Source organism: Trematosphaeria pertusa, assembly GCF_010094035.1.
Source record: "Trematosphaeria pertusa strain CBS 122368 unplaced genomic scaffold BU26scaffold_14, whole genome shotgun sequence".
NCBI classification, from domain to species: Eukaryota; Fungi; Ascomycota; class Dothideomycetes; order Pleosporales; family Trematosphaeriaceae; genus Trematosphaeria; species Trematosphaeria pertusa.
Window position 1 is genome coordinate 800,059 of NW_022987225.1, and position 23,239 is coordinate 823,297.

Consider the following 23,239-nt stretch of genomic DNA (forward strand, 5'->3'; position numbering starts at 1 on the left):
ACTGTACTCTGTGCGCTCCGCTTGGAAGCGAGCCTTTACATCATTCACACATCACGACAACATAGACTGCCATCTTGTTTACGCAGGCTTTATTTACCGAATTATCGCTACCCAACTTCCAATCCCTCAAGAAACCGATCTTCCTCCAGTTCCGCGCCTCGGTGTTCGCATATGGGCAGCGCTCAATGCGATCCAGGAAGAAGCGCGGCACAGCAGCGGGACAGACTATAATTGGCGATGAACGGACCTTGCCTCGCGGCTCAGCACCCATTCTGCTCTACTTTGCTTCTCTTCTGGTTTTGCTAACCGCCAGTGCAACGCAGTTTCATAGAGTCTCAATGCGTGGATCACGTGATCGCGCCCCGTTCCGAACCACCTGCAGCGCCTGCAGAACGTGCATGTCAACCGTTCGTCAACTAAATTTTCTCTTAACTTCTTTCTGAGCTATCTCTCAATAACACGAGACCGTTCTGGAACAGCCCTCTGTCGTTCTACGACTTCTTTTGTCTTTGTTTTGATTCTGCCTTGATCAAGTCCCAGCACCCACCCCTCGGGGGCGCTCTAAGGATTCCCTCATTAGCCGCCGTCTTTGGCGTTCATCTCCGCCAGGCTGTGGCGAGGCTCATTTCACTGAGATCTCAATCCAAAACAGCAATGGTATCTTGCCCAGTGCAGTTGCTTTGCTTCGCCCAAACTGCTTTGTCAACGCCGCATGCAAGGCACCGCTGGGACCAGATAACTGCAGAGGTATAAATCTCCAACCTTCATTCACTGTATTAGAATCTATCACTAGACCACCAATTGTCGCTTCTCCTATTTCTCCTTTCTATTTTCTGTCCTCTTCTGTTCCGGCCTTCCAGTCATGAGGGCAGACATTTTCCTTCTCATTTTCTTTTCACTAAGGCTTTGCAGTGTTTACGCGGCCTTACCCTATAGCATACCGGATCTTGGTGAGCGGTGCCTCTGGCTCTATTTCTTAGACTGTACTGACGTCTGCATCGAACCACAGGTCCCGATCATCTGGCTTATAGAAGAGCAGAGTCAGCTTCCATACCTGAATTCGGAGTCCCATCGCTCTTCACGGGCTCTTCGCCTTCCCCTTCCCGCGTCGGATCACAGACGGAGCCGTCAAGCCTTCAGTCCTCTACCGCGCCTGCTTCCGACTCTCACCGGTGGACTGATACCGCACCATTCCCCACACTATCCAATTCGACTGCGGTTCAATCTGGGACCGTTAGCTCGAGTACAACTGTTCAATCCTTGTCCTCTATCGCTATCGTGGGTCCTACTGCACCGGGATCGACTCAACTCCCATCGCTAAGCCCGTCTAATTCCTCTGGTACCACCCTCACGAATTATATTACGTCTACGACTTCCCCCGCTTTCGATTCTGCATCCATATCCACGTCCACATCCCCAGCCAGCAGTAGCTCAGCCACTACCAACGCAATCGTCGTGACCACCGTGACAGCCTCAAATAAATCTCCCAGCGTAATCACTGTTACTACCACAGCCGCGCCTTCATCACCCCCGAATCCTAATCCATCCCCAAGTCCGCCCACGACCGATCCGGATAGCAGCATGTCGGCCGGGGAGCCAACTCAACCGTCCCAAACATCGCCTTCGGAGTCTGACCCACCGCGATCCAAACTTCCTCCAGCATGGATCTTCGACGCAGTCGTCGACGGTCAAGCTTACCATCTCCCATCCCCAGATGAACCGCCCATCCAGATCCTCCTCCTAGACGGCACACTCGCCCAGCTCTTTTCAAACAAAGTCATCATGCGCGGCCAGACCCTTACCATACCGGCTGGGTTATCCGGCTCGCAGGAGATCTCGAGCGGGGGTCAATCCATCACTGCTCAACCGGGTGAATCCAAGAAACCGGAATCAGATGGGAACGAAGGCGGCGGAGGTGGAGGCGGAGGCGGCATCGGCGGTCTTTTTGCCGGTATTGTTGGTGCGGCCGGCAAGGCTGCTAGTGGTCTTGCAGACGCAGGAAAAGGCGCCATGGGCCTCGCAACTGGAGCCGGCGGAGTCGCGGCTGGTAGCCTCGCCAGCACCTTCTCAACCACCGCTAACGATGTCGGTGGCCTCGTCTCCTCGCTGAACGGCATTCAGCAAGCTTTCCCGGCGGATCAGCTTAGCCAAGCTGGCTTAGGGGCAGCTATGGGAGCCCTAAACCTTGGTCGAGACTCCTCCAACTGGCTGAAATCTGTGGGTAACCTGGTCAACGGTTTTGACAGTCTTACGCCGGAAGTCCAACAGCAGGCGCGCGAGAATATGCGTCAGTATGCGGGGCCAGGCGGACCTTTGGAGCAAGCGGGTCAAGCTATGCGATCCTTCTCAGAGTTTCCTTGGGAAAGCGAGGTTCCGGCCACGCAAAATCCTACCCCGTCGGCAACGCAGCAGCCGACTACGAGCGTGCCGCCTACCAACACGGCTACTTTTCAGAGCACACTAGGAATATCTACCACCCAATCCCCGGTCTTCTCAACCGCTAGCATTCCGACCACAGCATCTACGAGCACAAGTAGCGCGACCCCATCAACTACGCCCGAGACGCGCAAACGATATCTCATAACCACTAAGAACGGCACGACCTTAGAGACGTTCGAGGGCTTCGTACAGGATCTCGATGGTGGCGCGGGCAAATCGCGTACTTACGAATACGTCCCGCACCAGAGCTATTTAACCCATCTTGCGTTGTCGGATGTCGAGCGGATCAAGCAACTTGATTTTATATGGAAAGTAGTGGGCGATGTTTTTGTTCCGCCAGAAGAACACCAAATTGAAGAGTACGGTGTGATCAGCCGCGGTGTGTCGACAATAGGCGAGAGAACCGTACGTAATGCGAACAAATCGGAAGGCATCAGTGGTTTCATTCCTGAGCACGACGCGACTATCCTTCCGAGAGCGCTGCTCCCGGCCCAACCCAACGCACCCTACTGGAAGAAGATGATCTCCTCCCCGCCACCCCAAAACATTCAGCAACCACCACCCCCATCTCAGGATCCTCCATACCTGTGCGATGACTCCGGAGGTACAGGAACAACCATATATGTTTTGAACGCTGGGTTTGATCTGAGCATCGCTGTAAGTCTGTCCAATCGTTGGACGTACTTGACTGATTGAAGCAGGATCTTCAACCAAATGGCCGCTCAGTGCAATGTTTCATCGTGCCTAACGAAGATACATTTCCTGACGGGTGGCTCGACTCTATGCGGGCTCAAGGCTGGATGGGTGCAGTAATGCGTCCAGAATCTCTTGAGGGCGATGGCCATGGTACCTTAATGGCCGTAATTGCCGCTGGACGGGAGCACGGGGTAGCCCCCAACGCTGATTTATATCTAGTTCGAACGAAGGGCCGATACAATAGAGACAGCACGGACGAAACCGATCCTGGGGCCCAGGACAGAAGCTGGCCCCTCCAGGCAATCGCTGTTAATTCAGCTCTCGACCATGTGCGTAACGACATAGAATCTAGATTGAGTGCCAACCCGAGCGCAAAATCCGTGGTTAACATGTCCTGGGGTGAGAATCCCGTTCTCAGATCTTATTGGCTAAGCCCAAGGAGACTTTAGATCACTAATTGAATGCAGGCAAGAAACTAAACACCCCCGGCGCCGGAGATGTAGCAGACTACCTCGAAGACTTCCTGATATGGTCGGAGCAAAGAGAGGTCACCGTTGTATTAGCAGCTGGCAACGAAGCTAACTCGCCACTCCACGAGCGTGTGCCCCAAAAATTCAGCACTGCGGCCAATAATATTATCACTGTTGGATCAGTCAACCAGGACGGCACTCCGAGATCCGACTGTTCTCCAGGGATTCCTGGAGAGGATGGATCCATGACCGTATTTGCGCCAGGGACGGACATTGCGGTTCCTGGCAACGCTGGTGACATAGTTCTAAGCCAAGGTACGAGTCCAGCGGCTGCTATGGTGGTAAGTTCCGTACACGCCGTATGTGAAGCTGTACTGAGCTCTTTACAGTCTGGTCTAGCAGCTTACTTTTGGTCTTTGCCCAACGTCGCTTCATTCCTCTTTGAGAACAATGGCCTTGTGGCGGGCGATAAGATGAAGAATCTCATCAGAAGCCATGCGTGGACACGCATTCCTCTTCCTATTAGGGTTCCTGAAGACTGGTCTCCCGTCAACGAGTTACCGGTGGTGTATAATCTCGCGCGCGGTGATCCTGCGCATAATGGACTCTGCGTGCAGAAACGCGCCGGCGACCAGCTCTCCGCATGTGAAGTCCGTACGTCCGAGTCGTCATCCACTCTTACTACGACCTTCAGGTATTTACGGTTGCTTCTTGCTTTATCACGACACATGTACTAATCACAAGCAGGCCCTCTACCGCCAATGCACCCTCATCCTCTCCGTTTCCTACAACTAGCGCAAGCCCCTTACCCTTACCTAGCGTTACGATCATTTCGCCTGCGTCATCCCTGAACCCCGACCCCACCGCGACTCTTATTCCATCGTCGACCCCGGAACCTGCCTATGAGAAATGTCGCATCTTTGTGGCGGAATTCGATAACAAGAATGCAACAAACCACAACGACGAGAATTGGAGCATTTCCATCTATCCTGTCAGCGAAAACAGCCTGACGAACACGACTCAGATATGCTTCCATGGAGTGACGGCAAACGAGCTGAGCGGTGCCGAAGTCGAGTGCCCGCCTCTAGGCGATGGCGAAGAAGGCGTCGTGAACGTCCGGCGGGAAGAGGAGGACAGATTGAGATTCGTTTGGGGCGAAAAGACGTGGACGGCCGAAGATGAAGGATGTACAATATTGGAGAACTGGCATCAGTCCGATATCGATACGGTATGTTCAACTTGTGGTGGTGCAAACGAAGAGGGCGTTGAACTAACTTTTTGCAGAATGAGAGGAAGCGCGAAACCGAGTGCATCTTTGAATGCAAGATTGACTGGTCTAAGCCCCCGTCGAATATCATAGACTAATAAGGGTGCGACATTATGGAACTTTATATACTTGTTTGTATTACTAGTTAGTTTTGAGAGCTATCATGTACCATTCCGGCGTTTGAAAAGCTCCCGCTGCTACTACACTCCCTGTTCGGAGACCCCTTTTCTCCACCGTAACCCAGTTTTCTTGCTTGGACGGGTACCACTATACATTCGTCTTCCCACAGCCTACACCCTCCGCACCTTCTTTCTGACAATGAGAGCCGGCATGAAGGTCATTTGCGACTACTCATTATTTCCAGCATTATTTTCCATCCCGATTATGATTTTGGGGGCATATTTCTTTTTTCAGTTAGTGGTAGTAGGTTCGAGGGTGAGGGTAAGTTCACGTGATATGTGCTGAATAAGCACTTAGGCGATTCGTTAGGCAACCGGCGCCAAATACATAAACTCCGCTAAGTCGCCTCTTCGTCTAGACCTCAACCAGAAGCGTCAAAACTACCATGGCATTCCTTCGACTTGACACAGATATCGTTCTCGAAATCCTAGAATACGTTGCCGACAACTACCCAGCTACGCTGAAATCTCTCTCCCTAGTGAACAAAGCCCTGAACAATGTCACCCAGTCAATCAAGCACCGTAACAAACGGTACACTTTTGCGCACGTTTCCAACAAGGACAGAGTCGTTCGAAACACGGAGCTCATCTGCGGATGGATGAGCGATGCGCGCATCGTCCGCGGGATCCGAAATCTTACCATTGCTGGAAATCCGGTAACCTCGGATCCTCCAGTTACACCCACAGAGATTGCACATGTCGTAAAGCTCATTACGAAAGTGGGCGGCCTCAAGCGTCTGGATTGGAGAGCATGGATACCGATCCCACTCGAGGTTCTGGATGCTTTGCATATCCACCAGCGCAAGGCCGAGTTGCGCGTCATTGCCTGGGTACGTGCATCGCAGGATCTGGGTCCAGATGATGAGGCAGAGCTCGCGCTCGCTCATTCTCCGGCTTTAACGTACTTCCATGCGAGCGTGGAGCAGAACTATCGCTGGTCCAATCAAGACACCAGAGATGCAACTGTGCATCGGATCATTGCAACCGCTCCGAATCTCCAAACCGTCTACTTAAGGACGTCTGAGGGCGTGTGCTGCCAGCGTTGTCGGCGGGAGAAGTGGACGCCGCAGCAGGTACAGGCGGCAGCAGATCTCAGCGAGACGTTTTACGAGGGATTAAAGCGCAGCACTTCAATTCGGCAATTGACGGCTTACGGTGACCTCGACGACTTTGTAGAGGCTTACGAGCGACTTGTCGATCTCACGAAGCTGGAGTGTGTGTCCTTCAAGTATGCTCGCACGCACACTCCGGCTTTCTTCAACGAAGCGCCTGCTTTACTGCAAAATATAAAGCACCTGCATCTCGATCTACTAGTACGTAAGAAGGTACTTGATGTGGAAGTACAGGATACAATCAACGCCGCCCTATCTAGATATCTAACGCAATCTTGTCCACGTCTCGAGGTATTAGATCTCTGGAGCAAACCTTCTTCAGTCCCCTTGTCCGGGATCCTCACGCGCCACGGCTCGACGCTAGAGCACCTAAGCCTCCATCACCGCGAGAAGCTCCGCGGACCTCCACGGCAATCCCTCAGCACCGAAGATATCGCCCTTGTAAAGAAGTCCGCCACCAAGCTGAGCCATTTATCCTTCGACATACAGCGCCGTAGCCCCTCCCTTGTCTCCGATCTCGAGCACTACAAGCCGCTCTTCGCAGCCCTCTCTGAGCTCAAACTCCGCACCCTTACCATACACATGGACCTTGGTTTGGAGTTCCTTGGCTATCTAGACTGGAAGGAACCCATCAAAGGCTTCAATCCGCGCTTTCTCCCGCCTTCGAACACCCGCGAGTGGGCCCCGGCTTCCAGAGAGCCTTATGCCCCGGAAACAGATGACACCAACATCGCTGCCTTCGTGGAACCTGTATGGCGCTCCGTGTTTGGGTGTCTAGAGGAGGGAGTGCAGAGGCAGCTAAAAGTCCATTTCGAGGAGTGGGATTACTGGTGGCGGATCCAGGGCGGAAGGAGGGTGAACGTCAAGGACGAGACCTGCATGAGGGCTTTGTGGGTTGCTGAGGGAGGAGCGAGGAAGGGGGAGGATGTTAAGGTTGAGCATGTTCGCTCGGTTTATGGGAGAGGGAATGAATATCGGGTGGCTCCTTATACGGAATTCATAGGTTGAGCATTGTTGCTGTTGAAGAAGGCGATGTTAACAGCCGGATCGAAAACCACATCATCATTCTGCGCGGAATTCAGCGATGACTATGCTGGTGCCATGGCGCCTCCTTCAAGACCTGGGTGTTTGACAACGGAATACAACATGATGTCTTCCCATGGCCGTCACACTGACTCCGTGTCCTAGCCAGAAATGTGACTCTGCCTCGCAACATGACGCCCCGCGAAGTCGACGTGTACCTATCATTAACGTATGACAGTATCTTCGGGTATTTCGCATGACTCTTCGATACTCAAAAGCTATTTTCGTTCCCCGTATAAGCTTTCTTCCTCTTCTTCCTCTTTATTTACCACTGCCTGTCTCTTGCCTACCATTAAACTCTCTCAGACAAAGTATCTGCGACTATCTCTACAAACGTACTGCTCTCCGTCCGTCAAAGAACTCACGCTTACCTCTCTTGCTCAGAACATCACTCAACCCTTGCCCACACCTATCGGCCTCGAAATAAAGCTACTACAGCCTCCACGACTGCCAAATACCGCTCACTGCTCGACAACTCAAACATGTGCACGTACATAAGGACCTACCACACCTGCGGCTGCCCCGGCCTTGACCAACTCCTACAACCATGTGCGACACGACTGCAGCAACGCGCTTGCCCTATTTATTCCATGGCCTCTGGACATAACGTTACGGGAACATGGTGTGGAGCCAATAATACTTGCGCGAGGCATCCAGAAAAGAGGGACAGCGGCACTCAAGCTTGAGGGAGAACTGTATTAGTATCTCGGCTGTAATCGTACAGAGGGGCCACATGGTGAAATGTTGGCGGATATGGTTACTGCTACACTTGACTTGGGTCATATATATATATATATATATATAGCCATATTTCTCGTACTCTCAATCAATCAACTCATGTCTCAATACTTGCCACATGCCCTGAAATGAAACTTGTAGGGACGAGCCCACCGACGACAGAGACAGCGCTCCTATATAGCAAGACCAAATCAAAGTACCTTTAAGCACACAGATGTAGATAAACAAAATCCATTCAGTTACTGATCAATACAAAAACAAGAAGCAGTACCCAGAGCCTACGTAGAAGGAAACAGGGCTTTCTTCAGTTCCGCGTCTGTAATACCGGCAAGACTCTCTTCCCGTTTCGTAGCGGCGCGCAGAGCCACTCCAACATAGCCTTGAATCTTGGTGTCCGCAGAGTTTCGACATCTCTCGGCTACCCCCTCAAACTGTCTAATGACTTCCTTCATTGATTTGCACGGCGTTTCCGCCCCGTCTGCCATTGCCTTCACGAAGTCGTCCCACTCTTGAGGATGGCGCTTGCAGCCGCTCTGGCGGTGTTCGCAGTATCTATGGCTTTCGGCGAGACAATACATCATATCGCAGAAGCTTCTGATGTCGACCAAGACTTTCGTCTTCTCTTGCGTTGCCGACCATGCGCTGCCGAAGTCCAGGAGCACCAGGTCGGGGAAGATAGCTCTTCTGGGGCTGGAAACCATGATATTCCGCTCTTTGATATCTCCGTGCGCCCATCCAGACTCATGCAGAGACTGCAGCGCCCGGCCAACATTGAGGAAGACATGGAAGACAAACTCCACCGGGATCAGCTCCTCGTTGTATAGCCGTGTAATATCCGTCGCCGTGGGGCGCGGCTCAAGTGTTTGGTCTACCATGGCTTCGCTCCAGGTCCAGCGTTTCGTCAACTGAAGTGCGAGATGCAGAGTGTAGAGGCTCACGCCCTGGATGGCCGGCATAGCGATCCACTCCACCCTATCGCCCAACTTCTCATGCTCGCGAATCTCGACGAAGTTGTTCCGAAGATCCTTGCTGGTTGTGCTCTGCAGGATGTCTCGGACGTGTTGCAGTGCTTCGACCTCTGCGACGGCTGATTCACGAGCTGAACTGATGCCGTTGAAGGGTATCTTTACGGCCACGAGTCTCTCGCGAACCGCGGAATAGTATTCGATCCCTTTCGGAGGATCCGATTTCCGGAAATTTGCCTCGTCGTCTTTGTGCAGGCCGTACCAGATGGTGGCGTTTCCCCCGTAGGTGACCTTCTTGTAGAGTTTGTAGTCTCCAGCGGGTGGAATATCAGCGTGTGGGATGTCCATGGCTGATTTTTGCTGCTGGATCGGCTATCGCGGGCTTGGGGGCTGTGGTTGGGGGACGGGCTTCCTTGGTGTGGAACCGATATAGTAGCTGGCGGGTTTTGAATTGCGTCGTCAAGAAGGTATAGATGCTGAATGTTACGGCGAACGAAGGAGCCCACGCTGGGGAAACTTTTATATGCCACCTTCGACACATAGTGGATGACTTTCTTCTTGGGCGTAGTCACCTTATGACTGAGGAAGACTTCGTCATGTAACTGACGGGCGTTGCGTTCTTCAGAATGCCCACTACTCGGCCTGGAGAACAACAAATCTGAAGACGAACATGAAGCAGCTGATGCAGAATGTATCCTGTGCCTAGGAAAGCAATTAAGGAGTTTGGCCCAGAAGTAAGGAGCTCAGAGTTCTAATGTTAACAGAGCGAGTGACTCCTTTGCGTCACTGGAGCTAGACTCAATTTTCTTTGAGTCGACCATCACTTAGTCACTCACGCACGGTGTAACCTGCAAGCGCCTAGGACACGGGTGTGCGAGCAGTGTCGCACTGTGTGTTGTGATACAGTTGTCAAAAGCACGGATCCAGTTTTGGGGGCTGCTCAAATGAGTCTTACTTCCGTGACTCTTCCAAGGCTTGTCCTACCTCAGGCACGACTTCCAACATGTGGATTTCAGCATAGTATAAAGCGCATACGTAACAGGGTCGTGATGAACGTAGCATAGTTCGGTGAAAGCGATTCTTAGTAGGTCCAACATCATCACGTCTTTCGATGTTCTAATGGGTTTTCATCTCAAAATAGTTGGAAGAAGTTAAGTTCGATTAGTCTCATGTTATACCTAATTTATTCTCGCTCGCACACCTTCAGTCGAGAAGTGTGCAGAGACAAGGGAACTGCTATTCATGAAGGCTCAAGTTTTTGGGCTTCTCCACTTGCTGGGTATGTGGGACTAATCTGAGATCATGTCAACTAAATCTCCAATCTTCGAACGCAGAATTAGCATCCTTGGGTGATTTCTTGGTCGGAGGAATTTAAACCCGACAGCCGAGCTCTAAAAAGCACGGCATTGGTGCAGCGCCAAAAGGAACAGGACACCTCGTGAGGACGATATTTGAAGAGCTTGAGTATCAAGGCAGGTCAGGATACGGAGGTGAGCCAGAAGACGTGGACGACCTTTATGACAGAGACGACCCTGAATGTGCCGATGAGGGTGAATCGTAGAACGGACCGAGATAGTACAACTAGCCTGAAAACCTTAGGTCTTGAGGGTTCTAATACCGGGCCGACGACGAAGGCGAAGGCGAAGACGAGGTAGAGAATGAAAATAAGACCGAGGTTAAATACCGGAACAGTATCAGAGAAGACAAGTCTTTATCGATCTCGAACCTGCGAAGAATGCCTGCTGCAGCGGCCCGAGGACTAGCAGTCAGGCTCGATACGCACGGTTACCAAGGCTCAAATAGCGATATCATGCAGTGGACCCTGCTAAATATCCCAACTGCCCCGATGTTCATGCTTAAGCTGGAGTCCTTAAAGGCGCCATAGGACCTTCAAAGAGACGGTAGATAGATCATATGATGCGTGTCTCTCTTCCCCGCTGGTTCTTCCAATGTCGGGCAACTAAAGTTGGGAAAATCGCTCGTCGCTACCGAGCACCTTGCTAACATCACAAAGGCTTGTCGCAAGCTCAAGACGTTCCTCTCTGAACATTGCCAGAAGGATTGGCGAGTGCGGGATCCAATATATCTGGATGTCCAGCTTCTTGGGTCCGCCTTGGAAGTCCGGCGCACACACCGCTCGAGGAGCTAGCTATCGTAGAAGACCCCGCGGCTATAGAAGACTCCTCATGCAGCGGCCGCTTGGATAATTTGTTAGAGTTCGAGAAGGTGGTGCAGAATCTTTTGCTCCCTACTTGCGCCCTTGATAGCTGAAGACGGCGAAGAGGCCTAGGGCTAGGTTGATATGTCGAAGTCAAGCGACTCTGGCTGCAGAAGGGCGGGCTGACTGGACAGAAAACGAGAAAAATGAGATTTCCATAGTGACTCTTCGTCATCAAAAACCACAGCTTCAGGTGCTTTCAATATCTTTTCGCACATTCAGGATACTGTCTTCGACAGCACTGGCCAAGGCCCGGGACGGTTGCGCAAGGTACGGGGCCCGGCTCGAGATGATGAATACCGCGCCAGTCTTCGGCGATGAAATAGAGGCTTTCAAATGTGCGATGTTGGGGACTTCCTTGAAGGATGGGAGAGCGAGGCGTGGAATAACGGGGCCCAATCGGTTGGAATACCTAATGGTTTGCGCACTTATCTTAGACTGGGAGCGACAAAGGGAATTCCATTCCGCGTCACTGTATAGCAGAAGGAACTTCCTGCTTCCGTGTGATGAGCAACTTAGGACATACCAGTATCGGAAACGTATTTGATCTTCGATAAAACTTCCCCCGGCCCGACGATTGATCCGCGACCAATACCTCGGTACCTAAGGCGACTTCTTCTCGAATACGACGTAGTGGTTCGACGCGTGTGCGCAAACGCAAGACCGATGCCGTCAGCGAGTAGGTTGCAGACGCGTTTCCAGTGTGCATCTTCTCGCCCAAACACTCTCCCGCTTCGCACCCTAAACCATGCTCTTCCAAACCCGAGATGCAAGACGCACTCGCCTCCATTCCCTCTCTTCCAGTCTCTTTCTCTCCCACGACCAGACGCCGAACCCATCTGCAACTCTTCCTTCGCCATCATCTCGCACCAGCCTCCGGCCGAGGCCCCCGGCATAACCCCCCAACACAGCCGCATCGCGTCTCCCATATATTATCCCCCCGGCTGAACGACGCTCACTCTCATCATCAGCCTGTTTCGCTTCTGGAAGGATAGGCTTGTTGTTGTGTGGTCAGATGAGGCGCCCTCATTGGCGGGTAGGGACTTGAAACAAGAGCGGCAGGGATGTGGTTGGCTGCGAGGGATCGCGACCCTTACGAGTCGTGTTACAGATGGGATTACGTCTTTATGCATGGGAGTTGCAGGGCATAAAAATAGCAGTTAGGGTATCGATAAGGTGGTCCGATCAGCTGGGTGTGGGGAGATGGTAGGGTATTTGAAGGGAGCTGGCCTTTAGAACAGGTACCTCTCGTGGCCCTTTTCTTTCCCTCCTGCTCTCCGTCAGCTTTTCAAATGTTTTAAAGTTACCCAGTCGCTCTTTTGCTGTGCTGCATGCCCCAGGCCATACACGTTCATTCCTTACTCGACGGAAGAATATACTCACTCCCCAAGATCGACACCATGGCTGAACTAGCCAACACTCTCGCCTTCGCAGCATACGATCAACAGTCCTCTCTTTACGTACAAAGCTTCGCTGCGAGCCCCGTGCAGAATGATGCAGAAAAGCGTGAGACTAAGTATGAGGCCACGCCTCGCGATCGCGACTCCGGCGTCTTTCTCTCGGATAGCGAAGACATCGCCCCGCCTCCATCCAGAACTCCATCCATCTCTTTAAAGCAAGCGCCTTCCACAACGGCCACCACGACACCCCAACGCACTGACTCGATATCGCGGCGTCTCCGCCGCCCCGCAGAGCTCAACCTGTCTGGCGGCACCCAGGACTCGCCGAAGCCAAAGTCTGAGCTCGAATTGCGATATGATATGATTCGCAATTCGCAGAATCGGTCCAAAGCCGCATTAAAATCGCCTACACAGCTATTAAACGATCGCCTAAACCTAAGCCCCAAGAAGGACAAGCACGAGGAGAAAGTGCGCATATTCAATCCGCCGCGACCGATGCTGAACGGTTGCATACTACCCGGGCCTGCAGCGCAGATGGAAGCATTTACCGGCGCTTCGGTTCGAGCACGGACGGAGAAAGGAGGAAGGCCGGCGTGGTGGTGCAAGTTCGACAAGGTTGTCGTATTTGACGGCATCGAAGAATCAGACGGTGTAGAGATGAAGTTCAAGACGCGGACTAGCAAGGGGCTGACCGTCGCGAGACGGCGCGGGGACACTGAGACTGTGGTGATCCCTATGAATTGCGCGCATTGCCGGGAGATGCTGAACAGGGAGGAGTGGAAGTATGATGTGCAAGTCTGCAAGAGAGGGGTGTGCTGGGACTGTAAGGAGAGGTGCCGGTGGGAGATGGAACAAGGGAAGGTGGAAGAGAGCATTGACGGAAAGACTGATGAGGCAAGGAACGAGGCGAACCGGGAAAGAGCGGATAGTGTATTGCAGGATGGGCAGGCTCACGAGGAGGAGCTGATGGAAAAGATTGGGATTGAGCAAAGTCCGAGGACGCCAATCGAAGCCGTGGGTGGCATTGAGGAGCGACTGGAGTTTGCAGAATCCCTCGTTGTGGTTTAAAGGGGTTGAACGGGAAGGAATGAAAGAGACGAGCAAGTCCTCCGGCAGGCAAATTTGGAACCTTCTTTGTACATATTGAGAATGATCTTACTTTTCGTTGAAGTCTGCCAGATCCCTGTGGTAGCGCCACGCTCGTGACCACGCAAACGCCGGTGAATCTCTCGATGCAAATGCCAGATATGAAGCTCGCTCGCAGAATGCTTTACGCTGGGTATATCGCTGGACAAATTATGAGGCGTATTGTTGTACACAAAGAGCTACGCGTGGCGATTTCATCATGGATATTCGCAGACAGCTGTCTTCATGAGACACTGGCCGTAGCTAGTCCAAGTCCATGGCATCGCACATGTATTCGAAAGGAACATCGTCCGTCTCCATGCTATCGTCGGCATAGGCCTCCGGCTCGAAGTCCCTGCTGGTGAGATCATTGCCGTTGAAGCTGGGGTCACGTCCTTGGACGACGCCGTGTGCGTGTTCACATCCAGCCAACAAGAGCCTGAGCATCCTTTCCAGATCAAGGTCTTGTAGCTTGACATTCTTGCGCGACTCCCCGTTGTGATGTTCCTTTTCCGGAGCAGCGATGTTCTCATCGGCATCTTTCCACGCGTTCCGATAGTCCTTCGCCAGACCCAGCTGTATGCGGACCTCCTGGTTTCCGAGAGATGCACGTAGCGCGCAGTTTTCGTCATCCAGTGCTTCCAACAGGTTTTGATGGAAGGCGTGGGCTGCCTCTGGTCGTCTCCTTTGTAAATCAGGGTTGGTGATGAAACGGAGCGCGTTAACGTTCGTTCGAGGGGCGGTCGCGGAGACGCTGACGCCGAGGACCCCGAGGCAGACGGTGATATAGCGCTCGAGCAGGGTATAGAACTCAAAGAAGTCGACTTTGAACATGCTTTCTGCCTGCTTCTTCTTGAAGTCAGCATCCCGGTTGGCTTGCTCATGCGAGCGGTCAAAACGCCGAGTACTTACACTATTCGTGCCCAGCACGAAAGCGTACCGCGATGCTAGATGCCGATCCAAATGCCCATTGTACTCTATTTCGGCATGCAATATCTCCATTGCCCGGAGGTAGGATGCGATGAGGGACTCGGCCTTCCAGCGGAGTCTCCCGAGCAAGCGCGTCGCCTTCTCTTTCTCCTGCTTTAGCTTCTCCGCCTTGGAGAGGGCCAGCGTCTCCAGCGGGGTCTTCGGCGCGTACTTGGAGCTCTTCAAGCTATTCGGCTTCATCGTGCAATACGAAGTCGTGGTTGCGTCGCGTTGAATGCGGTCGATTAGGGGAAGCGAATCAGGAGCCTGGCGTTGTAGAGCGATAGTGTGGGGAGAAAATGACGTAGAAACAGCGAAACAGTGCGTGTTTCATAATATATAACGAGTGAGGCATTGTAGGGTGACAATGCGGGAGGGAAAGGGCAGCGCGTGAGGTCTGGGGGCTGCATTGTGAGATTCGCGGGAGTGTTTGCTGGGATGACTCAGCCATCACATCGTGCCGTGACCGCATCTGCTGCATTTTGCTAAGAAATTTAAAATAGAGCCTTAGGATGTGAAAGAAGGCTCACAAGGCAGATGGGGTTAGACAGAAGTTATAAGACAGACTCTGTCTTGCATCGTACAGCCAGGCACCTGTTCACGTGCCACCACGAAACCGCGTCGTGCTGCCCCGCCTTAGCTCGCATTCGCGTGGTTGCCTACGATAACCTCGCTCGGCTGCCTCCACGACCTCGTATCCCCAATTTCGCGAAAAGCATAAATACAACCCTAATCCCGAGGTATTAGAGACAGCATCCGAGAGCGCCCCAGATCCTCCACAATGGCTCCAGCCCTGCGGAAACGCGCCGCTCGCCCAACAGCTGCATCCCGCCGCAGAACCCAGTCAACAAAAGGCAAAGGCAACGCCGTTAAACCCCCAGCAAAGCGCTCTTCTAAACCCCGAACTTCCAAGGCAAAGGCATCTTCCGCAAAATCTCCCTTTATCCACCCACCCAACAACCCCCAAGCAACTCTCCTCGGCCTCCCAACTGAAGTACGTCCCTCCCAACCGCCCTACACAGTACACCCTCCCTGTTAACCCCCACCCACAGCTCCGCCTCCAAATCTACGCCTACCTCCTCGAATCCGACACCATCATCCACGTGCACCGAAAGTCGCTCCCGGGCCGCAACCGCTCAATCTTCACCTGGACGCCATGCAAAGGCGCCTCAGCCACCTCGCCACTCCTGTGCGCGAATCCAAAATGGTCCGGGCTCTGCGCCGAAGAAGACCGCTGCACGTACAAGAAATACGCTCCGCCGGCGCCGCGCGGCTTCGCGGCGCTCACGGCGAGCTGCAAGTTCCTGCGCAGCGAGACGCAGGGGTACTGGATGCGGAACACGGTGGTGTCGATTGCGCCGCTGGCGCTGCGGCTGTGGCTGCTCTATCTGGAGAAGCATGCGCGGCACCAGCTGCGGAATTTAAGGCGGGTTACGCTCGCGGGGCCGGACCAGTATAATACTTTTAAGGCGCAGCATGTTCGCGAGCTGTGGAGGCGGGTGCCGAACCTCGAGGCTGTCGCTTTTCAGGGACAGACGCATCCTTTTCCTTGGATCCGGCAAGTGTCTGAGGTTTATAATGTCGATATGCGGAGTCGCTGGCACCAATGGAGCGCCCTCGCGCCGTTCCGGGTCTTTCCCCGCAGTGTTACGGTGGTCGTTGAGGGGCTGATCTACCTTAAGCGGAGGACTTCGAAGACGACGAAGGGGAAGCCGCTGAAGGAACAGCAGCTTGTAGTGCGCGTTATCCGGGAGGGGAAGGAGCCGGACGAGAATGGTATGTTTGAGGGAGAGGGAGATGGCTGGGGGGATGAAGATGTGCAGTTGGAACTGGTGCAGCCTGGAGGGCTAGTGGAGAAGGCAAGTGATGCACTGTGGAGAGAGTGGTGGAAGGACGAGTTCTTCGAACCGTTTTATACTATCTGGTGAGCAGACCGGCTCACTTTACTTTCCATATACCCACTATGTCCATATCGAACCCTATATCACCCATCCTGGATATCTTCAGGTCCTTTTCCGAACGCCAATCATGATGCATATCCCGCCGAAGATCTAGACAGCAGCGCCTCCAGCACTGCCATTCCGATCGCCACCTGAAAGACTTCAGCCTCAGCTATACAGACACCGAACGGACTCACATACCTCCACTGAAGCCATTCAAGCTGCCCTTTCCATCCACAGCCCCATCCTTCATATCCTTCATCTTCTCTACCAAAAAAATCAGCACTCAGAATCCCAATTCTCTCCAAATAAACCCCCCATACCTCTCGCAAGCGCATCCCGCACCGCATTCTCCTGTTCTTCCTCCCGAACAAATGCCCCTTCGCCCTGCGCATACGCCGGCACCGGCACCGCACCAATGTCAACAATCTGCCTCGACTCCGGATCTCGAATAGTGTATCCCTGCTGGAACCACAGTCTTGCCTCTTCAAGTGTCACGAGAATGTCTTGACCCGCAGTTCGAAGCATGTATGCCCTAGCGGAAGGATCCGCACGAAGGCGCTCCGAGCGAAGGGGCTCCGAAGAGCTCGGCGGACTGGATGAGGGATTGAGGCTTGGAGGGGGCGAGGAGGACATGGTTGAAGAATGGTTGATGGTTGAAGAATGAGTGTATATATGTAATGAATGGGATGACTGGAAATGCAGAGCAGTGTGGATGTCGAGATGAACAGGAAAACGCAGACGGACAAGGAGGAGAATTCTTATACCTACTACCTGCAGAATCCTACCTGCGTCATACGGAGCCTTGGAAAGTCAGAAGCACGCTGAAATTGCAGGAGCAGAATTGCGTGATTAGAAACGAAGGCAAGCTCCTCGGTGGTGAAGAGACAGAGGAAAGAGCAAACGAAAATGACCGGCTGATGTACCCGGACGAAGGCAGTCACGCAGCTGAAGGGCCTCCAAGACCGTCTTTACATAATTGATTTGCATTCTGAGTTGTACAGGCTGAGAAGTGCCTACCTACGCCCCTAGTCGCCAACCCACACGCACACCCCATACCTACTCAGCATCTGGCCGACGACAATGAAGCCGCCCACCGCGGGCGCAGAACTGATAACATACAACACGACCCTCGTCGACGGCCGCAGCCACGCCTTGAATCCCTGGCGAGCGTCTTTGCCCTCCTGATCTAGGACCCACCATAGCCCGCTGACGACGGAGAAGGCCAGCCATTGCATGGTGTACGATTTCCAAGTTGAGCTCTCTTTGTGCGGGATACTGCCGGGCTGGAAGCGCGACATGATGCCGACGATGGCGAGGGGCGTGAGTGCGACGACGGCGGTGAGAGCGTATTTCGCAATGTGCCAACGGCGGGTGGAGGAGGTGATGGCGGAGGGCGCGAAGGTGAGGACCCATTCGCGGGGCTTGAAGGGCGGGCTGCTTTTGCGCAAACGGAGTTTCTGGATGCTGTAGCGGGAGGGGCCGCCGTCTGGGTCTGGGCCGGTGGAGGAGCGTTTTATGGGAGTGCAGCAGGGGATTAGAAGTAGCGCGTCGTCTTGTGTGCCGGCGTAGTTGAGGTTCGCGGGCAGTGGTTTGATCAGGTGGGAATGCAGCGCTAGGGACGAGCGAACTGAATCCGACTTCTCTGCCGACCGCTTATCCCAAATTTCCGGAGGCGCGGCGACGCCGAAGGTTGCGTTCGCTCTGCCCGTGCCATCGACTGCGAAGCGGAGATGTTCGACGTCGTCCCCATCGGCGAGACCGCATGCGCACGTTGTGGCCTCGTCCTCGACGACTCTACCCACAGCTCCGGCAAACACGCCTCCTCTTCTACGAGCCTCGTCCATAACGTCGTTTTCAACCATGCAGATCGATGCATAGTCAGGCCGGCAGAGGTTCCCCACCAGGTTTACCATTGACATGACTGCGTACGGTGCCACGGTCAAGCCGAAGGCGGCATACCCGAATTGTCTGATCTGATCGCCACGCGCACGGTACAGAGTGAGGAGCGTGTAAATGGACTGGGCAAGAGCGATTGCGGACCTGACCAGGTTGTATGTTGCGGACACCTCGATAACGCTGTTGACCGCAGAGGGAGGAGCAAACAGCGTGTCCGATGGCACGATGACAAAGCGGTAGCCTTGGGGAAGCGAGTAGGATCCGTGGATAAGTTGTCTGTGGACGTAGATAGGACATCCGAACTTGGAGCCGAGGCAGGGAGGTGAGTATGTGAGGAGATGTACTGAACTGTCGTCTTCGACGTTCGACTTGGTCACAGAGTCCGCATCGCTGCAACTCTGCTCGGGGACCGTCTCTTTTGGCTCTATTGTGCGGCGCCGAAATATTCCATTTGACGCTTCGTCGCCGTCTAGGGGCCTCCAATCTCTCCCTCGGACCACCATACAAAGCGCCCCGCTCCGCGCCGCCTTCCTCAAGTCATCTTTCCTGGCGAACACGGCGCCACAGAGAATGGCCTCGATCCCTCTATACAGGCCCAAGGTCGGGCAAAGCAGGCTTCCAACCACGGAAGCGAAGAAGTCATCGGACCGTTCTCCAGGCCGCGTCAAGACGGTAGCAGCGTGAGCGACGTAGTTGAAGAGATAGAAAAGCGCGATATCGGTCCATTTCGTGGGCGTGCACAACAGCCCGGGTGTGCCGTGGTTTGTGGTTCCTAACGGCAGTGGCAGTGTTATGTTGTGGAGAGGGAAGGCTGCTGCCGCGCACACCAGGGCGCATACACAGAAGAGCCAGCGTGAGAGAATGGGATGTCTAAGGGCCGCCATCTCGTCGACCTGGAGATGTCATGAGAAGGGAGGCAGAGGAAAGCGAGAAGAGCGATATTTCATAGCAGCGTTCAGCCCGTCTTTGATGTTGCAGTCTGCCTTGGCCGAATCGTTATCTCGTCCGCGATCTGATTCGCTCTCAAAAGCCTCTGTCGTATTCATCAACCACTTACCAGACAGCGACCCCGCGATGTGTAGCCAGCCTAATGCAATTGCGGGAGAGCACCGCCCACCTCGCGAAACGCAGGCCGAACGCGAAAGATGGAGTTCTTGCTAGTGATGCGGAATCACATAATCGGCTCCTCGTTCCCGCTACCACCGAAAGCGGCTTAGCGCGCATACGAATTGCTCAGCCACACTCGGCGCCACCCACGGTTGCGACGTTGCTCGTCTCCGAAGTCGAGAGTCCGCTCTCCGGCAGTTACAGACAAACCCCGCTGCGTTTACACAAGTTCTTCATCTCTCTTTTCCATCTACGCGCTTCTCTATACTCTCCTTCATAATACCCTAATCACCAAGCCCCGCTGCAGACAGCCCGTTCCGACGACTCATACCGTGAGACAAAGCGAAACGCTGCTTTGAACGACCGAGGACGAGCACTGCCCAGCCCTGCCGCGCGACACCGTCGACGAACCTACGTATACCCGTCTCCGCCTCTGAAGAGGACTTTCTTCCTTCATTCCACTTCTTCTCTTCGTGAAGAGCAAACACACGTAGACAGCGATGGCATCTCAGAAATACGTACGTTCATCCCCTCAAGCCGCACATCTCCATGCATCACTCCCTCCATAGCCTCAAGACTAACACTCCGTTCTCTAGGACCCGCCAACCGGCGCTCCACCATCCTACCCCCAATCGCCCCCTCCCGTGCACCACGACGCCGGCCCAGCCCCCTACGGCTCTCCCGCACCAGGCCAGCCCTACGGCCCGCCGCAACCCTACTACAGCCCCTCGCCCGCCCCGCCCTCGAATGCAGACTACTACGGCGCATCGCCAAACCCATACGCACAAGGCCCGGGACCTTACGGCCCCCCGCAGGGCCAATATGGGCAGCCGCAACAAGGCATGTACTACCAGCAAGGTGGACCTCCGCCGGGCGGGTACTACCAGGATAGGAGAGGTGGAGGGGCGGGCGGAGGCATATTCGCGGGTCTGCTGGCTGCTTTGGCGTGCTGTTGCTGCTTGGACTGCTTGTTCTAAGCCGTTGCAGGTCGCGGGAATGAGAGCGGAAAGATGGGGGAGATGTGCCGACGCGGCGAGGAGCCGGAGCGTGCGTGGGGATGTGAGATTGGATCTGTTCTGAGGAAGTTGGGGTCTACTCTTTCTTTCCCTGCTGGACGGGTTAATCGCCGCGCGGAACCCGCGGAGCGTGGGCCCTGAGATTATACCGCTCTTTTTCCTTCACCCACTGTGCGAATTTGTTCCTTTGTATCTATAGCTATAGCCGTGGAGGGTGGCGTTCATGGTGCACACAGGCAAACTCGTTGGGTCGACACCTCAATCCTGGGAGCACCTGGCGAGCCGAGGATTGTGAGTGCAATACGAACTGTTCCCTGGTGCTAATATTTTCGAACATTTCAGATCATATGCCTGACTCGTTTCGTTTCATGAGCCACACCGCAGACCACCAGACTACCAATCACCCACCACATCGAAATAACTGCCAAGCGAAGGACGCCCTAAATTTCTACATACATACGCGAATAATCTAGCGAGCGGACGGGGGTATCAAGCTACAAAGACAGACAGGACAGTGGTATCCTCCCAAAGCTTAACAAAAAAAAACTCCAGCTCGCTGATTATCACCACACTACTATTAGACATTACACCTCCCTCTCTCTGTCAGAGCCCCTCTCCAACATCCCCGAATCCCAGCAGGAGGCCACACCTCAATGCAACCGTCTGGACCTGTCCATCGTTTTTTTGCTCTCCATCGAAGCCAGCCATCAAGACCCAGCAAGCACAGCTAACCTTTCACAATTCGCATCAGGGGGTTACAATCTGGCTCACTCGCGCGAACCCACTCAATCGCTCGCTCGCTCGCGATGAGCGCGGCATCTAAGCCGTCTCAGCCGAAGGCCTGACATCCTTCTCCGGATGCGCCGGCGCAGCCGCCTTGACAGCGGCGCGCTTCCAGGCGCAGACGTCGACGAGGAAGGCGACGGTCGAGAAGAAGCTAAGGCTTATCAGCCACAATCCATTCATCCTAGTAGTAGCCCACCGGGGTGGGTGGGGGTCCAAACAACTTACAAAGCAAGGAAGATAAAGGCCTCATTGGTCAGCTTCTTGCTGCAGTCGCCGCCGGTCGTCGGCGCGTTCCACTTGCAGTTGGCCTCGTTGTAGTCCTGGGCGGCGAAGATGAAGGCCGTGAGCCACAGGTAGCTGAAGACGAAGTTGGGCGCGCTGTAGTACTGCTTGTAGCCGGACCAGAAGGGCAGGACGAAGCTGGGGAGCCAGAAAGCGAGGACGAGGGCGGCCTTGGGGTTGCTGGGTTAGCTGGGAGGAGAGGTTGTGGAAGGAGGGGGAGACGTACAATCACCATCTCGAAGATGAGATGCTGGTCATGGGTGAAGTCGTCGAGGAAATGGCCGGTGATGCCGACGACGACGGCGGAGCTGAGCCAGGTGATGAGGTTGCAGCCGGCGACGATGGCCTTGTGCGGACCCTCGAAGTGCATGGAGACCATTTTGGCTGTTTTTGCTTTGGGGGGATGTAGATAGACGAAAGACTAGGTATCAAAAGTTGGGGGTATATCAAGGAGACAGGAATGCTGCGACTGCTAGAGGAGCTTCGATGTGATGGGCCATTGCACAATCCAGACATGAGACCTTATATACCTACCCCTCACCTCGGACGATACGACATCCTCGCCGTCCCTAGGGCAGCCTCGCAAAAAGCTCGGTATTGGGTCAATCCAGGCATTCCTGCATCGTGACGCTGTATGTCGGCGACTCAGCATGCCGGTCTTCACCACTCAGCACATCCATCCATGAACGCTTGTCATGCCACATGTCTTCCGCCCTACCCTCCCTACTATGTAATCCTCGCTCTTTCTCCACTCCGGTGGCCACCGGCTGGATCGATTGATCAGGGCCCATCAGGCTGGTTCCAGCACCTTGCCCAGTGGAGAGGTTGTGCAGGATGGTCCGACGAATCTCCGTATTGCTAAGCGTAGAGTCAGGTGGCCATGTCCCTCTACGAGAGCCGTCTTTGAAGAATGCGAAACAAGGTTTGCAGAAGAGCCATGGGATTGACAAATCATAAATTCTTGCCTTCTCTCGTGATATGCCTCGTTGCCTCACAAAGAAAGGGCATTGGGTCCGGAAGTTTGCGGATGTGTGATGTGTGATGTGTGTCTCGACATGTGCAGCCAGGGTGGCCCTTCGACGTTGAGTTTAACTCATGGTGAGCAAAATACCCCGGCATGCATTTCCCGTCGTCTTTTGCGCCTGCTGGCCTTTCCTCTTAGCGACAGTGATCTGCGATTAGTGCGATGCTGCAGGCGTGTAGTGGCTTTAGGGATGGCCCGCGGGAGCTAGGGTGCGCTGTAAGCTTCTGACGTGTGGCGGTGACCCACAGTATCGGAAAAGCAATCGGATGCTTCGGATTTGGTCACGTTCCATAAGCACTCAACAATTCGGCATGCCGGATGAACCAAAATGCGGTCATACGTCATTGGGCGGTGTTAGATGGCCCCATCGAGTTGATTCGGTGGCCTGAGCGGTCGGGCGATTTTGCGACGTTTGGGGATGGAGTGATGCCGCTTCAGAGCGGAGAGATCCGGCACAAACCATCGAGATGGCAAGGCCGGAAATGCGTGGAAAACTGTCGAAAGCGATGACCCGAGCATCGATA

At 54.1% G+C, this 23,239-nt stretch overlaps 9 protein-coding genes across 9 annotated transcripts; 4 read left to right on the forward strand and 5 right to left on the reverse strand.

Moving 5' to 3' along the window:
- Nucleotides 1–862: 862 nt before the first annotated feature.
- Nucleotides 863–4,970, forward strand: BU26DRAFT_568829 (subtilisin-like protein; the record flags this gene model as incomplete). The annotated part of the gene is made up of 7 exons (XM_033833819.1): nucleotides 863–950; nucleotides 1,010–3,096; nucleotides 3,141–3,534; nucleotides 3,603–3,946; nucleotides 3,995–4,299; nucleotides 4,353–4,833; nucleotides 4,890–4,970. 7 exons carry the CDS (start codon nucleotides 863–865, stop codon nucleotides 4,968–4,970), a joined length of 3,780 nt encoding a protein of 1,259 aa, XP_033679838.1.
- A 451-nt stretch (nucleotides 4,971–5,421) lies between these two features.
- BU26DRAFT_522573 (uncharacterized protein) lies at nucleotides 5,422–7,298 on the forward strand. The gene has a single exon (XM_033829819.1). The coding sequence runs from the start codon at nucleotides 5,438–5,440 to the stop codon at nucleotides 7,169–7,171; it is 1,734 nt and encodes a 577-aa protein (XP_033679839.1). The 5' UTR covers nucleotides 5,422–5,437; the 3' UTR covers nucleotides 7,172–7,298.
- Nucleotides 7,299–8,262: 964 nt separating this feature from the next.
- On the reverse strand, nucleotides 8,263–9,297 carry BU26DRAFT_568831 (uncharacterized protein; the record flags this gene model as incomplete). The annotated part of the gene is made up of 1 exon (XM_033833820.1): nucleotides 8,263–9,297. One exon carries the CDS (start codon nucleotides 9,295–9,297, stop codon nucleotides 8,263–8,265), a length of 1,035 nt encoding a protein of 344 aa, XP_033679840.1.
- A 2,215-nt stretch (nucleotides 9,298–11,512) lies between these two features.
- On the reverse strand, nucleotides 11,513–12,297 carry BU26DRAFT_87314 (uncharacterized protein). Its single transcript, XM_033836431.1, has one exon. The coding sequence runs from the start codon at nucleotides 12,094–12,096 to the stop codon at nucleotides 11,683–11,685; it is 414 nt and encodes a 137-aa protein (XP_033679841.1). The 5' UTR covers nucleotides 12,097–12,297; the 3' UTR covers nucleotides 11,513–11,682.
- A 105-nt stretch (nucleotides 12,298–12,402) lies between these two features.
- BU26DRAFT_522575 (uncharacterized protein) lies at nucleotides 12,403–13,742 on the forward strand. The gene has a single exon (XM_033829820.1). It carries the CDS (start codon nucleotides 12,568–12,570, stop codon nucleotides 13,633–13,635), a length of 1,068 nt encoding a protein of 355 aa, XP_033679842.1. The 5' UTR covers nucleotides 12,403–12,567; the 3' UTR covers nucleotides 13,636–13,742.
- A 53-nt stretch (nucleotides 13,743–13,795) lies between these two features.
- On the reverse strand, nucleotides 13,796–15,223 carry BU26DRAFT_87318 (uncharacterized protein). Its single transcript, XM_033836432.1, has 2 exons — nucleotides 14,605–15,223; nucleotides 13,796–14,541 (listed from the first exon to the last, which is right to left on the reverse strand). The coding sequence occupies exons 1-2, from the start codon at nucleotides 14,860–14,862 to the stop codon at nucleotides 13,957–13,959; spliced, it is 843 nt and encodes a 280-aa protein (XP_033679843.1). The 5' UTR covers nucleotides 14,863–15,223; the 3' UTR covers nucleotides 13,796–13,956.
- A 100-nt stretch (nucleotides 15,224–15,323) lies between these two features.
- On the forward strand, nucleotides 15,324–16,805 carry BU26DRAFT_553939 (uncharacterized protein). Its single transcript, XM_033832242.1, has 2 exons — nucleotides 15,324–15,655; nucleotides 15,714–16,805. Exons 1-2 carry the CDS (start codon nucleotides 15,443–15,445, stop codon nucleotides 16,587–16,589), a joined length of 1,089 nt encoding a protein of 362 aa, XP_033679844.1. The 5' UTR covers nucleotides 15,324–15,442; the 3' UTR covers nucleotides 16,590–16,805.
- A 2,141-nt stretch (nucleotides 16,806–18,946) lies between these two features.
- BU26DRAFT_434182 (uncharacterized protein) lies at nucleotides 18,947–19,384 on the reverse strand (the record flags this gene model as incomplete). The annotated part of the gene is made up of 1 exon (XM_033824064.1): nucleotides 18,947–19,384. A coding segment is annotated over one exon (438 nt), but the record flags the coding sequence as incomplete, so codon positions are not given.
- Nucleotides 19,385–21,630: 2,246 nt separating this feature from the next.
- On the reverse strand, nucleotides 21,631–22,061 carry BU26DRAFT_434127 (uncharacterized protein; the record flags this gene model as incomplete). Its single annotated transcript, XM_033824058.1, has 2 exons — nucleotides 21,631–21,861; nucleotides 21,918–22,061. 2 exons carry the CDS (start codon nucleotides 22,059–22,061, stop codon nucleotides 21,631–21,633), a joined length of 375 nt encoding a protein of 124 aa, XP_033679846.1.
- Nucleotides 22,062–23,239: the final 1,178 nt, after the last annotated feature.

Bases quoted from the DNA above. Each gene is read 5' to 3' on its own strand.
- BU26DRAFT_553939 (XM_033832242.1), top strand. From the start codon at position 15,443: ATGGCTCCAGCCCTGCGGAAACGCGCCGCTCGCCCAACAGCTGCATCC. The intron at 15,656-15,713 runs GTACGTCCCTCC...CCCCACCCACAG, and splicing joins TCCTCGGCCTCCCAACTGAA to CTCCGCCTCCAAATCTACGC.
- BU26DRAFT_522573 (XM_033829819.1), top strand. From the start codon at position 5,438: ATGGCATTCCTTCGACTTGACACAGATATCGTTCTCGAAATCCTAGAA.
- BU26DRAFT_87314 (XM_033836431.1), bottom strand. From the start codon at position 12,096: ATGGGAGACGCGATGCGGCTGTGTTGGGGGGTTATGCCGGGGGCCTCG.
- BU26DRAFT_522575 (XM_033829820.1), top strand. From the start codon at position 12,568: ATGGCTGAACTAGCCAACACTCTCGCCTTCGCAGCATACGATCAACAG.
- BU26DRAFT_87318 (XM_033836432.1), bottom strand. From the start codon at position 14,862: ATGAAGCCGAATAGCTTGAAGAGCTCCAAGTACGCGCCGAAGACCCCG. The intron at 14,542-14,604 runs GTAAGTACTCGG...GACTTCAAGAAG, and splicing joins TCGTGCTGGGCACGAATAGT to AAGCAGGCAGAAAGCATGTT.